At 40.5% G+C, this 14,473-nt stretch overlaps 1 protein-coding gene across 1 annotated transcript in view; it reads right to left on the bottom strand.

Annotated features, from left to right (window-relative positions):
• LOC120883302 (multidrug resistance-associated protein 4-like) overlaps nt 1-14,473 on the bottom strand; it is a 296,729-nt gene that overhangs the window by 60,684 nt on the left and 221,572 nt on the right. Inside the window, 1 exon segment of the mRNA XM_040267344.1 lies at nt 4,117-4,267. Within this exon segment, the coding sequence (XP_040123278.1) occupies nt 4,117-4,267 (151 nt within the window).

The following is a 14,473-nucleotide window of genomic DNA, read 5'->3' as shown; positions in this document are numbered from 1 at the left end:
CAGTACTCTTGCCTGGAAAATTCCATGGATGGAGGAGCCTAGTAGGCTGCAGTCCATGGGGTCGCTAAGAGTCTGACACAACTGAGCGACTTCACTTTCACTTTTCACTTTCATGCATTGGAGAAGGAAATGGCAACCCACTCCAGTGTTCTTGCCTGGACAATCCCAGGGATGGGGGAGCCTGGTAGACTGCCCTCTATGGGGTCACACAGAGTCAGACACGACTGAAGTGACTTAGCAGCAGCAGCAGCAGCATAGAGCCTCTCCATCTTTGTTTGCAAAGAATATAATCAATCTGATTTCGGTGTTGGCCACCTGGTGATGTGCATGCATAGAGTCTCCTCTTGTGTTGTTGGAATAGGGTACTTGCTCTGACCAATGTGTTCTCTTGGCAAAACTCTATTAGCCTTTGCCCTGCTTCATTCTGTTCTCCAAGGCCAAATTCACCTGTTACTCCAGGTGTTTCTTGACTTCCTACTTTTGCATTCCAGTCTCCTATAATGAAAAGTACATCTTTTTTGGGTGTTAGTTCTAGAAGGTCTTGTAGGTCTTCATAGAACCATTCAACTTAAGCTTCTTTAAGCATTACTGGTCAGGGCATAGACTTGGATTACTGTGATATTAAATCATTTGCCTTGGAAACGAACAGAGATTATTCTGTCGACAAGTACTGCATTTTGGAACCTTTTGTTGACCATGATGGCTACTCCATTTCTTCTAAGGGATTCTTGCCCACAGTAGTAGATATAATGGTCATCTGAGTTAAATCCACCCATTCCAGTCCATTTTAGTTTGCTGATTCCTAAAATGTTAACATTCACTCTTGCCATCTCCTGTTTGACCATTTCCAATTTGTCTTGATTCATGGATCTAACATTCCAGGTTCCTATGCAATATTGCTCTTTACAGCATTAGACCTTGATTCCATCACCAGTCACATTCACAACTGTGTGTTGTTTTTGCTTTGGCTCCATCTCTTCATTCTTTCTGGAGTTATTTCTCCACGGATCTCCAGTAGTATATTGGACACCTACTGACCTGGGGAGTTAATCTTTCAGTGTCCTACCTTTTTGCCTTTTCATATTGTTCATGGCGTTCTCAAGGCAAGAATACTGAAGTGGTTTGTCATTCCCTTCTCCAGTGGACTACATTTTGTCAGAACTCTCCACCAGACCCATCTGTTTCTCATGATACACAGAATACATCATGAGAAATGCTGGGCTGGATGAAGCAGAAGCTGGAATCAAGACTGCCAGGAGAAATATCAATAACCTCAGATATGCAGATGACATCCTTATGGCAGAAAGCAAAGAATATCTAAAGGGCATCCTGATCAAGGTGAATGATGAGAGTGAAAAAGCTGGCTTAAAACTCAACATTCAGAAAATGAAAATCATGGCATCCAGTCTGATCACTTCATGGCAAATAGTTGGGGAAACAGTTGACAGACATTATTTTCTTAGTCTCCAAAATCACTATGGACTGCAGCCATGAAATTAAAAGACTTGCTCCTTGGAGGAAAAGCTGTGACAAATCTAGACAGCATATTAAAAAGCAGAGACATCACTTTGCCGACAAAGGTATATATAGTCAAAGTTATGGTTTCCTAGTAGTCATGTATGAATGTGAGAGTTGGGCCATGTTGGAGGCAGAGCACGGAAAAATCGATGTGATAGATGTGGTCCTGGAGAAGACTCTTCATAGTTCCTTGGATAGAAAGGGGATCAAACCACTCAGTCCTAAAGAAAACAACCCTTTATATTCATTGGAAGAACTGATGCTGAAGCTTGAATATTTAAGCCAACTAATGCGAAGAGCCAACCCATAGGAAAAGATCCTGATGCTAGGAAAGTTGAAGGCAGGGGGAGAAGGAGACAAGAAATGATAAGATGGTTGGATTGCATCACCAAATCAATGGCCATGAGTTTGAACAAACTCTGGGAGATGGTGAAGAACAGGGAAACCTGGCATGGTGCAGTCCACAGGGTCAAAGAGTTGGATACAAAGGAGGGACTGAACAACACCACCACAACCACCCAGAGAGAGAACATAAACATTCTAATCAACTGGCCACCACATGTGGTTATCTGAGGTGTGCAGGATGGGGTACTTGGATTAAATTTATTGTCTAACTTGTTACAACCTGCTGGGTGCAAAAAGTCCAAATATTCCACAGTGATAGTGCCAAAGTTTTCAGACTCTCCAGATCAAATATTGAGAAAATTCTGTACTGCTTCCTGACAAAAACCTCAGGAGGAGCCCCTCTCTCTAGTTCCATTTGAATAGGAAATGGCCCTTGCCTCAGGCAAAAATTCTGTCAAATATTCTTTCTGGAACAATGCTTCTATCAATGTACCAGAGACCTGCTTTGCAACAAGACATTGAATGACTCCATTTCATGAATGGCTTCAAACTACAAAACATCTGAAACCTTGTCTACACAGAAGACTGAATGGAGTTCTGCCTCCATCTTCCTCTTCTGTCTCCCTGGGTTCTACCATCCTACTCAGTCATATAGGAGAATGACACACATCTGGACTCTACTGCTCCCCATCCATCCAAACACCTCGCCAAACTCGACCTCACAGGAGGTTAGATACTTCTCTTGATGAGTGAAAATGTCTTACAGACTTTATGAAACTGATGATCACTATCCTTTTTCAGATAAAGATAAGTACCTCAAGTGTTTATTACTAAAACCAAAACATACAAATGTCACAATAAAAAACTCCTTTGACTGGACGAACTGAGATTTTTTCCCACTCCATAGATATAGAGAACTATGAGACTCAATATGCTTCTGTTCTTGGCTTGGTTTCTAGAAGGTTAAGTTGGTATTATTTTGCAATAATTATTCATAGGTGAGGTCTCTGATACAAATATATTCTCTCTTCCTTTTTGGCTATTGTTTTTATAACTTTTAAAAACTATATAAGAATCTATTTTCCTTATTATTTTTGTTTTAATATTGATGAAATGCATGCATTCATAAGAGGGAAATTTGATTCTTTCATCATCTGTGACTACCTGTAGGATAGAATAATTAATCATAAAATGTGTTCCCTATTATTCTGTTTTTTTGGCTACATCTTGCAGGATCTAGTTCCCCAACCAGGGACTAAAGTGGTGACCCCCACATTGGAAGCACAGAGTCTTAATCACAGGACCACCAGGGACGTCTCTGTTTCCCATTATTCTAAAACTAGGAAGTTGAATGGAGTAATCAACTAAATGCATACTGAACAGATCCCTCTCCTGTGTACTTCTAGGGGATTTTTAGCATCATTTATATGAATAGTTTTGAGAAACAGGTATACAAACAGTGTGGTGTCACCCAAATACTGACAATGACAAAGAGCAAACCTGAAAATAACAGGGCTTATCTTCTCAGCAGGGCTTCCCTGGTGGCTTAGACATTAAAGAATCCACCAGCAATGCAGGACACCTGGGTTCAATCCCTGGATCAGGAAGATTCTCTGGAGAAGGGAACAGCTACCCACTCCAGTATTCTTCCTTAGGGAATTCCATGGACAGAAGAGCCTGGTGGGCTGCAGTCCATGTGGTCGCAAAGAGTCAGACATGACTGAACAACTAACACACATCTTTTCAATACATTTAACAACTGCAACTTACTAGAACATGTGAAATAACGTATTTTTCAAATATATCATTTCTGACATATATTTCCTGAGGTCTCCTTTCCTTTTCCTTATCTTTTCCTTTCTTTATCATTTCTGGTAACTTTAGGAGAAGAAAAATTCTCTATTTTCCTTCTACATTAGTTCCAACATGATGAAATACTTTCAAGAATAGTATTAATAGCGTGGATACTCTGTGTTAGGAAGTATGTCATAAACAAGACAGAAATGGTTCCTGTCCTCATGGTGCTCACATCCATCCTCCTTGGACTAAAATGCAAAGTGCAGCTGACCCGCAGCCAGCTCCATTTGCCTTAAGGGCCAAACTTACTCTCAGGGGCCATAACTTTCAATCACCTAATGTTAATGGTGAGAGATTCCACAGAACAGTCTGCAGAGTTTCAGGGGTCTGGTTAATTGCAGTATGAATGGAAGACAGGCTGCACTGCCCTCCCAACCTGAGAGCCCCGGTACTCACTTGTACATTCCAGGCGTTTCACATCTCGTGACGTCTCTAAGAAATATCGCCGAAGAAAAAAGAAAATGATGCCAAGGGGAATCACAGGTATAGCAATCCAAGGAACTGCAGCCACCATCACACCCACCACACCAATCACAAGTAGAAATGCCTGAAATAGTGAAAATAGAGGCCTTTGTGTCAAGGACACTTTCCAAAGATAAACTTTGTTGATTTGTTAGGATTAAACTCCTTTCCTTGAAAAAACTTGTTGAAACAGCAAGGAATGCTTTCCCTTCCAAAGAAATAAAATTATAGGTGGTCCTCATGATGTTTATTGCATGCACCAAACACTCTGATAAGAACTTTCTAAGTATCAGCTCTTGTGATACACTCAGTAGCCCTTTGAGACAGGCATTACTATTTTTAACAGATGAGAATATTTGAGGTTCAGAGAGTAGGAGCTGCATCTCAAACTATCAGGAGTCAGCAGGTGTTACTAGAGAGATGAGTGAGCATGTATCACAGTAGAGGAATCCAGATGCCTCAGCTATACATGTAGGGATAAAGCAGTGGTTAGTTACAAATTCAGTGTAACATATCTAGTATCAGTATTATCTAATTTTACAAACGGAGACAATGAGGCACAGGGAGAGGTAAAGCAACTTAATGGAGACTGCAAAGCCTCTCAGAAAGCTGGAAAGCCCATGTTATGAGCCATTATGACATATTTAAGCTTACTTCCAACATACAGCCACGTTTGAATCATTACACTAAGTATTTAAAATAGCCATTTCAAAGGTCAACATATGATTCCAGTTACAACGTGTGCACTGTGTGTAAGGCCCTGTGCTGAGTTCCATGAACATTCTCTTAATCATCACATTATCCCTTGAGATGATTTACTCTTGGGAAATGATCTTGGTCTAAAAAGACAGCAAGTAGAATAGAAAACGAAATCATTGGTAGGTGCTGATTTAAGCATCCATCTTTATCAGGAAAAATATGATACCCTGGTGGACAATATTGGGCAATAAGAATGCAATCAACATTTAGTGTCTGCCTGCTATGAAAGTTGGGTGAGGTGGTAGGGACTTGCAGATTCACCCAGTCTGGGCCAAGGCCTCTGAAGTTTATGATCTCTGGTGGATACAAATCCATGGTGATCTGCACAGGGCACAGGGTGTTGGGGAAACACAGGAAATAATACCTGAATATTTTTAGATGATTCTAATACTTATGACTGATTTTACAGGGTTTTTTTTAACAAATAGTAAGAATAGCATGAATGATTTGCAGGCAGTAATCACAGTTGATGGAAATTTTGACCAAAAGGGAGCTGGGATGAGAAGGTTGAGATGCTTGTCTGAGTTAATACTGGTTGTTCTTTACAGATAAGAAATATGAGGTTGGAAGGGTAAGTGGTTGTCCTAAAGTTTCCCAGGAAGGTATTGCTTATCCTAGAGAAAGAGAGGAGCAGTTTGTGCTCAGGGAATCCCAGAGCCACAGCTGCAGGCAGGAGGAACAAACAACCAGAACTATGACTCTGAGGCCAGGAGCCCTTGGGAAGCAAACTGCATGATCTGGATGGAGACCCATTGCTTTTCCTGTTTCTCCCTGCCTCTGCTGTGGTATCAAAAGAAAACTCAGAGTGAAGAGGATGGAATTCTGAAGGAATAAATTCTAATCATAAGTGGAGAATAATAGGGCTGTCTGACCTCCCTCCAATTAGACTTACAGAAAACAGTTTCTTACAGCCACTGTCTTGACTGTGCATCCCACTATGCTATAACCTTCTTGTTCATGGAGAGGGGTCCTTCTAGCTCCTTCTATGTCTAGCCTTTGGTCACTTGGCTTGCCATTGTTGTTTGTCAAAAACAAACAAACAAACAAACAAAAAAACCCACTAAAATGTCAATTATAAAAAATCCAAATTACTGTTTTTTAGCAGTCTTGCATCATTTGATGGATAACATTCATCCATTTCGATAATCTGGCTCTCCCCAGGTGGCTTCCCTGGTGGATCAGTCATTAAAGAATCTGACTGCTATGCAGGAGACCCAGGTTTGATCCCTGGGTCAGGAAGTTCCCCTGGAGAAGGAAATGGCAACCCACTCCAGTATTCTAGCCTGGAACATCCCATGGACAGAGGAACCTGGCAGGCTAGAGTCCATGGGGTCAAAAAGACTCAGACAAGACTGAGCGACTAAACCACTCCAGGTGAGGGCCTTTTATGACTAACCCAGCCCAGCAGATAACCCAGGAAGCAGAGGTAAGATCAAAATGAAGGGCTCCATGGAAGCTGTGCCAATGCTTTTTCATTAGGTACCCACTGAAGACCCATTACTAATGCTCTCAGAATCTCTGGAGTTAGGTTTGGTCTTTCAGATTTCATGGCCCTAAATTCTAAAGCAATTCAAAAAGGATGTCTCTAAAGGTTTTATCACACACACACACACACACATACACAGCATATTGGTTTCCCTAGTGGCTCAGATGGTAAAGAACCTGACTATAATGCAGGAGACCCAGGTTTGATCCCTGGGTTGAGAGGATCCCCTTGAAGAGGAAATGGCAACCAACCTACTCAAGTATTCTTGCCTGGAGAATCCCATGGACAGAGGAGCCTGACAGGCTACAGTCTACGGGATTGGAAAGAGTCAGATATGACTGAGCAACTAACACTTTAGCTTTCACTTAAATACAAAAGACACCACGACCATTACAAAGAGAATATAATAAACATTGTGCAGATGAACTTTTAAATTTTAATGTAAAGGACTAATGTCTTTAAAATGACATAAAAGACTAACCTAATGACATAGAAAATCTGAATAACTGCATATTTATTTAAGAATTCGAATCCTTTATTTTCTCAGTTCTGTTCAGTCACTCAGTCATATCCAACTCTTTGCAACCCCCATGGACTGCAGCACGACAGACTTCCCTGTCCATCACCAACTCCCAGAGCTTACTCAAACTCATGTCCATTGAGTCAGTGATGCCATCTAACCATTTCATCCTTTGTCGTCCCCTTTTCCTCTCACCTTCAATCTTTCCCAGCATCAGGGTCTTTTCCAGTGAGTCAGTTCTTCACATCAAATGACCAAAGTATTGGAGTTTCAGCTTCAGCATCAGTCCTTCCAAAGAACACTCAGAACTGATCTCCTTTAGGATGGACTGGTTGGATCTTCTTGCAGTCCAAGGGACTCTCAAGAGTCTTCTCCAACACCACACTTCAAAAGCATTAATTCTTTGGCACTCAGTTTTCTTTATAGTCCAACTCTCACATCCATAACATGACTACTGGAAAAACAGCCTTGACTAGAAGGACCTTTGTTGCAAAGGGATGTCTCTGCTTTTTAATATGCTGTCTAGATTGGTCATAGCTTTTCCTCCAAGGACCAAGTGTCTTTTAATTCCATGGCTGCAGTCACCATCTGCAGTGACTTTGGAGCCCCCCAAAATAAAATCTGCCACTGTTTGCATGAAGGGATGGGACCAGATGCCATGATCTTAGTTTTCTGAATGTTGAGTTTTAAGCCAACTTTTTCGCTCTCCTCTTTCACTTTCATCAAGAGGCTCTTTAGTTCTTTTTCACTTTCTGCCATAAGGGTTGTGCCATCTGCATATCAGAGGTTATTGATATTTCTCCTGGCAATCATGATTCCAGCTTGTGCTTCATTCAGTCCAGCATTTCGCATGTTATACTCATCATATAAATTAAATAAGCAGCTTGACAATATACAACCTTGATGTACTCCTTTCCCTATTTGTAACCAGTCTGCTGTTCCATGTCCAGTTCTAACTTGCTTCTTGAACTGCATACAGATTTCTCAGGAGGCAGGTAAGGTGGTCTGGTATTTCCATCTCTTTCCAAATTTTCCACAGTTTGTGGTAGTCCACACAGTAAAAGGCTTTGCTGTTGTCAGTAAAGCAGATGGTTTTCTGGAACTCTCTTGCTTTTTCTGTGATATAACAGGTGTTGGCAATTTAATCTCTAGTTCCTCTGCCTTTTCTAAAACTAGCTTGAACATCTGGAAGTTCACGGTTCATGGTTCACATACTATTGAAGCCTGGCTTGGAGCATTACTTTGCTAGCATGTGAGAAGAGTGCAATTGTGCGGTAGTTTGAACATTCCCTGACATTGCCTTTCTTTGGGATTGGAATGAAAACTGACCTTTTCCTATGGCCACTGCTGCACTTTCTAAATCTGCTGGCATAGTGAGTGCAGCACTTTCACAGCATCATCTTCTAGGATTTGAAATAGCTCAACTGGAATTCGATCACCTCCACTAGCTTTGTTTGTAGTGATGCATCCTAAGGACCACTTGACTTCACATTCCAGAATGTCTGGCTCTAAGTGAGTGATCACACCAGTTTTTATCTGGGTCATGAAGACCTTTTTTGTATAGTTCTTCTGTGTATGCTTCCACTTCATTTTAATATCTTCTGCTTCTGTTAGGTGCATACCACTTCTGTCCTTTATTGTGCCCATCTTTGCATGAAATGTTCCCTTGGTATCACTAATTTTCTTCAAGAGACCTCTAGTTTTTACCATTCTATTACTTTCCTCTATTTCTTTGCACTGATCACTGAGCGAGGCTTTCTTATCTCTCCCTGCTATCCTTTGGAACTCTGCATTCAAATGGATATTATATTTTCTTTTCTCCTTTGCTTTTAGCTTCTCTTCTTTTCTCAGCTATTTGTAAGACCTCCTCAGACAACCATTTTGCCTTTTTTCATTTCTTTTTCTTGAGGATGTTCTTGATCAATGCCTCCTGTAGAATGTCACGAACATCTGTTCTTAGTTCTTCAGGCACTCTATCAGATCTAATCTTTTGAATCTATTTGTCACTTTTACTGTATAATCATAAAGGATTTGATTTAGGTCATACGTGAAAGGTCTAGCGGTTTTCCCTACTTTCTTCAATTTAAGTCTGAATTTGGTAATAAGGAGTTCATGATCTTAGCCACAGTCAGCTCCCTATCTTGGTTTTGCTGATTGTATAGAATTTCTCCATCTTTGGCTGAAAAGCATATAATCAATCTGATTTCAGTATTGACCATCTGGTGATGTCCATGTATACAGTCTTCTCTTGTGTTGTTGTGTTGTTTTACTTTATTGTTTTGGCCATACCATGCAGCTTATGGGATCTTAGTTTTTCTACCAGCAATTGAACCCAAGCACACAACAGTGAAAGCATCAAATTCTGACCACTGGACCACCAGAGAATTTCCTAAATACATAATTTTTAAATTTCCCACAGAAAAGACTTTAAGTCTAGAGGGCTTCACAAAAATATTTTGTAGAAAAATTTTACCAAACTTTTCCAGGGTACACGAATCCAGCATTATCATGATATAAAAACCAGATTAAGACATTAAAACTTAACTGTCTTGGATATTAAACAACATACCAATAAAATGAATCTAGTAATATAAAAAAAGATAATACTCCACAATCTAACTTGACTGGGCAAGTCCAAAATGCTCAGGGTTGGCTGTTACAAAGGACAGACTGGAACCCTTGGGCAGGAGCTGATGCTGTTCTCTACAAGCAGAATTTCTTTTTACTTCAGGGAAGGCTTTGTTCTTAAAGCCTTACAACTGACTGAACTGTGCCCACTGGACTAGGTAGGAAAATTGTCCCTACTTAAAAGCAATTGATAATGGACTTTTCAATCACATCTACAAAATACCTACAGAGCAACACACAGATCACCTTTTGATTGAATAACCGAGGAATGTAGTCTGGTCAAGCTGACACATTAAAGCGACCATTAAGAATGGAAATATTTCCCATGTAGTTTCTCGAGGCTACATAATTCTGATACAAAAAGCTGACAAAATATTTTAAAAAGCTAATTATAGACCAATATCCTTCATGAACAACAGATACAAAAATTCTTGACAAACTACATACAGCAAAACATAGAAACGATGCTACATTACAACCAAGTAAACTCTATTCCAGGAATGTTAAGTTTAATTTTTTCAATCTGACAACAGATGCCTACCTACAAATTGGAATTAATATTATTTGTAATGAAAAATATATTGAAAGATTTTGCCCTAAGGGTACAAGATTAACTGATCTAACCAACTCTCTTCAACACTAATTGGAAACTCCAGCCACAACAAGTCAAGAAAAGGAAATAAAAGTCATAAATATTAGAAATGAAGATACAAAACTGTCGTTATTACAGCTGACTTGACTGTATATGGACAAAATCCTACAGAACTGAAAAAAAAAAAAAAAAAAACTACTGCCATCAACTCCAGGCAATGCAAAGTTAATTCACACATAAATCAACTATATCTCTATAGACTAGCAACCGGCAGGTTTATAATGGTATCAGAAACAAGCCTTCTCTAGTGGTCCAAGTGGTTAAGAATCCATCTGCCAATGCAGGAAACACAGGTTCGATCCCTGGGAAGAATCCACATGCGCAGAGCAGCTAAGCGCACGTGCCAGAACTACTGAAGCCCATGCACCCTACAGCCCATGTTTTGCAACAAGAAAAGCCACCATATTGAGCAGCCCACCACAGCAACTAGTCACCCACTCTCCCCACAACTAAAGAAAGCCCACGTGTGGCAAAGAAGGCACTGCTGCTGCTGCTGCTGCTGCTAAGTTGCTTCAGTCGTGTCCGACTCTGTGTGACCCCATAGACGGCAGCCCACCAGGCTCCCCCATCCCTGGGATTCTCCAGGCATGAACACTGGAGTGGGTTGCCATGTCCTTCTCCAATGCATGAAAGTGAAAAGTGAAAGTGAAGTCGCTCAGCCATGTCTGACTCAACAACCCCATAGACTACAGCCCACCAGCCTCCTCCGTCCATGGGATTTTCCAGGCAAGAGTACTGGAGTGGGGTGTCATTGCCCTCTCCAAAAGAAGACACAGTGCATCCAAAAATAAATAAATAATTTTTAAAAACAATCCAATGATACCATGAATAAATTTAACCACAGAAGTGTAAGATGTCTATACTAAAAATTACAAATTTAAAAAGACCTAAATAAGCAGAGAGAGATACATATTCATAATTGCAGATCCAAGATTGTTAAGACTCAGACTTCTCAAATAACCTATAGCTAAAAGGAAATATTGATAAAATTTTCAGCAGGCTTTTATTTAAAAGCAAATTGGAAGGCTTCTAAAATTTATACATAAAAGTAAAGAATCCAGAATGACCAAAGCAACTTTGACAAAGAAGTACAAAGTTAGACAATTTAAACTATGGGTTTCATCTCTTATTAAAATGTACAGTAATTAAGAATGCAGTATTGGTATAAGGATCTAAATATTAGCATAAACTGCAACTACTGAGGAACAAAATAAATTATACAGATGCAGATTTCCTTAATTCAATGCATAAGTCTTTAACAAATGTGTCCAGATAATTGGAAAAAATAAACTTCAACCACTAATTACTCTTTCACATACAAAAAATAGTGCAAGATGCACCAATATCTAAAAGGTAGAACACAGAAAAGTATCTTCACACTCCTAAGGATGTGCAAAGATTTCTTAGGATACAAAAACATCAACTACAAAAGAAAAGCAAAAAAATGGTAAACATTAGATGTCATCAAAATTAAAACTTCATCTTTACTAAGGATATAAATGGCAAGCCACTGACTGGAACAAAATATCCACAAAGCACTACTATTACATATACATTAAAAATAAACATCCCTAAGGGGAATTTGAGGAAGGGGTTGGGGAAGGGATCAACACCCACAGAGACCTCAAAATGACAAAGTCATTGTTCAGTGGGAGAGGCTGGGATACTCTCTACACACTTTCCCTGACATCTCCACACAACGAAATACAAGGGTCAGCGGTGCTGAGACAAGTAAACGCTGCAAAAGCAAGTGACCCATAATAACCTATTACACTGGATCACAATGAACTGTGGAAAATTCTGAAAGAGATGGGAATCCCAGACCACCTGACATTCCTCTTGAGAAATCTGTATGCAGGTCGGGTAGCAACAGTCAGAACTGGACATGGAACAACAGACTGGTTCCAAATGGCAAAGGAAGTATGTCAAGGCTGTATATTGTCACCATGCTTATTTAACTTATACGCAGAGTACATCATGAGAAACGCTGGACTGGAAGAAACACAAGCTGGAATCAAGATTGCTGGGAGAAATATCAATAACCTCAGATATGCAGATGACACCACCCTTATGGCAGAAAGTGAAGAGGAGCTAAAAAGCCTCTTGATGAAAGTGAAAGAGGAGAGTGAAAAAGTTGGCTTAAAGCTCAACATTCAGAAAACGAAGATCATGGCATCTGGTCCCATCACTTCATGGGAAATAGATGGGGAAACAGTGGAAACAGTGTCAGACTTTGTTTTTTTGAGCTCCAAAATCACTGCAGATGGTGACTGCAGCCATGAAATTAAAAGACGCTTACTCCTGGAAGAAAAGTTATGACCAACCTAGATAGCATATTCAAAAGCAGAGACATTACTTTGCTGACTAAGGTCCGTCTAGTCAAGGCTATGGTTTTTCCAGTAGTCAGGTATGGATGTGAGAGTTGGACTGTGAAGAAGGCTGAGCACCGAAGAATTGATGCTTTTGAACTGTGGTGTTGGAGAAGACTGTTGAGAGTCCTTTGGACTGCAAGGAGATCCAACGAGTCCATTCTGAAGGAGATAAACCCTGGGATTTCTTTGGAAGAAATGATGCTAAAGCTGAAACTCCAGTACTTTGGCCACCTCATGGGCAGAGTTGACTCATTGGAAAAGACTCTGATGCTGGGAGGGATTGGGGGCAGGAGGAGAAGGGGACGACAGAGGATGAGATGGCTGGATGGCATCAATGACTCAGAGGGTGTGAGTCTGAGTGAACTCCGGGAGTTGGTGATGAATAGGGAGGCCTGGCGTGCTGTGATTCATACATCCCAAAGAGTCGGACACGACTGAGCAACTGAACTGAACTGAACTGAGTCTCAGGCTTTGTTCTCAATATCCAGATGCACTGGCCTGTTCTTTTGCCCTCTCCTCTCTGGAAAGAAATGACTGAGGACACCACCTTTCTTGGGCATTTTCACTTCATAAAACTGCAGTCAGTGAGTTCTATGTGTGCTGAGGAGGTAATGAATGTGTGCTGAGGAGGTAAGGACATAGACCCTGGTGGTCTCACCACTGGTTGCTCAAGAGGCCTCAGAATAAGCCCTTTGGGTCCACGGAAGGATGTGAAGAGTCAGTTGAGCTCTGCCAAGCTGCTGATTTTTTTTTTTTTTTCCTGAATGAGGGGTGTGTGGGAAATAAGCATTTTACAACTTAGTTTTCCTCAATAACTTACAGTATTTTGTTGAGAGCAGGTGTGTGCAAGTTCACACACTCAGAACAGTCCCAAACTTTTTTTGAAAACCAAAATGCCTAGGTTTAGGGATCTTAACTTCCACATCTCACCTTCAATTTCACTTGTTTAGCAATAGGAAGACTCCTTGGAGATGATGATTTCACTGACAAGAACTGTAGATAATTGAGATCCTTATTCAGTGCTATTTGGGACTTCGGCAAATTGTATGAAAATTACATTGCTCTGAAATAGTTAATGCTCAGTGTTCTGTCTTGAAAACAACTGATTTTCTTCTGTGAGTCTACTGAAGAAAACGTCCATTAAAATCTTTAAGGATTACAAACCTAGAATCTGTGTGATACAAACTCATGAGATGATATTTATGGGCCTGGAAACTGTCTCTGAAAATAACTTTAATGCAACATAATGCCATTTTACCAAAGGCAAAAGGAGACGTGGACAGCAGAGAATGAGATGGCTAATGGCATCACTGATTCAATGGACATGAATTTGGGCAAACTCCGGGAGATAGTGAGGGACAGGGAGGTCTGGCGTGCTGTAGTCTATGGGGTGGCAAAGGGTCAGACATGACTTAGCGACTGAACAACAAATGCCACTGTCATCAGACTATTTCTCTCACCTAAAACACACTTGGTATTTTTAAAATTAGGTATCCATTACTTAGTGCTCAACATGCATTTAGATGTTATGTGAATAATAATATTAAATGTTTTCATTTTTATCTTCCCAACAAACCTTAGGAAGAGGGTATTATTTTCTCCATTTTACAGAAAGGAGAGTGTGGCTTTGAGGGGCAGAGATGGTAAGAGGGAGAGCTGGGACTGGGGTTTGGAAAGGGAGACTGCGGGGCTCTGCACTGCCACAATTTAAAGCTGTTGACATCATGAATGATTATCAGGTGCAATCACACCGCATAAGTTGAATTTTTATGCTGCTTTCCTTCATCCTTTGAAATAGGGAACAGCTCCAGTTTTCCCAACAACTCTAATATGACTGAACTGGAAGCCCATCTGGTAGCTGTCAGTGCACAGAC

This window comes from Oryx dammah, unplaced genomic scaffold, assembly GCF_014754425.2.
Source record: "Oryx dammah isolate SB20612 unplaced genomic scaffold, SCBI_Odam_1.1 HiC_scaffold_24, whole genome shotgun sequence".
Lineage (NCBI taxonomy): Eukaryota > Metazoa > Chordata > Mammalia > Artiodactyla > Bovidae > Oryx > Oryx dammah.
This window is presented reverse-complemented; position numbering and strand designations above follow the sequence as displayed.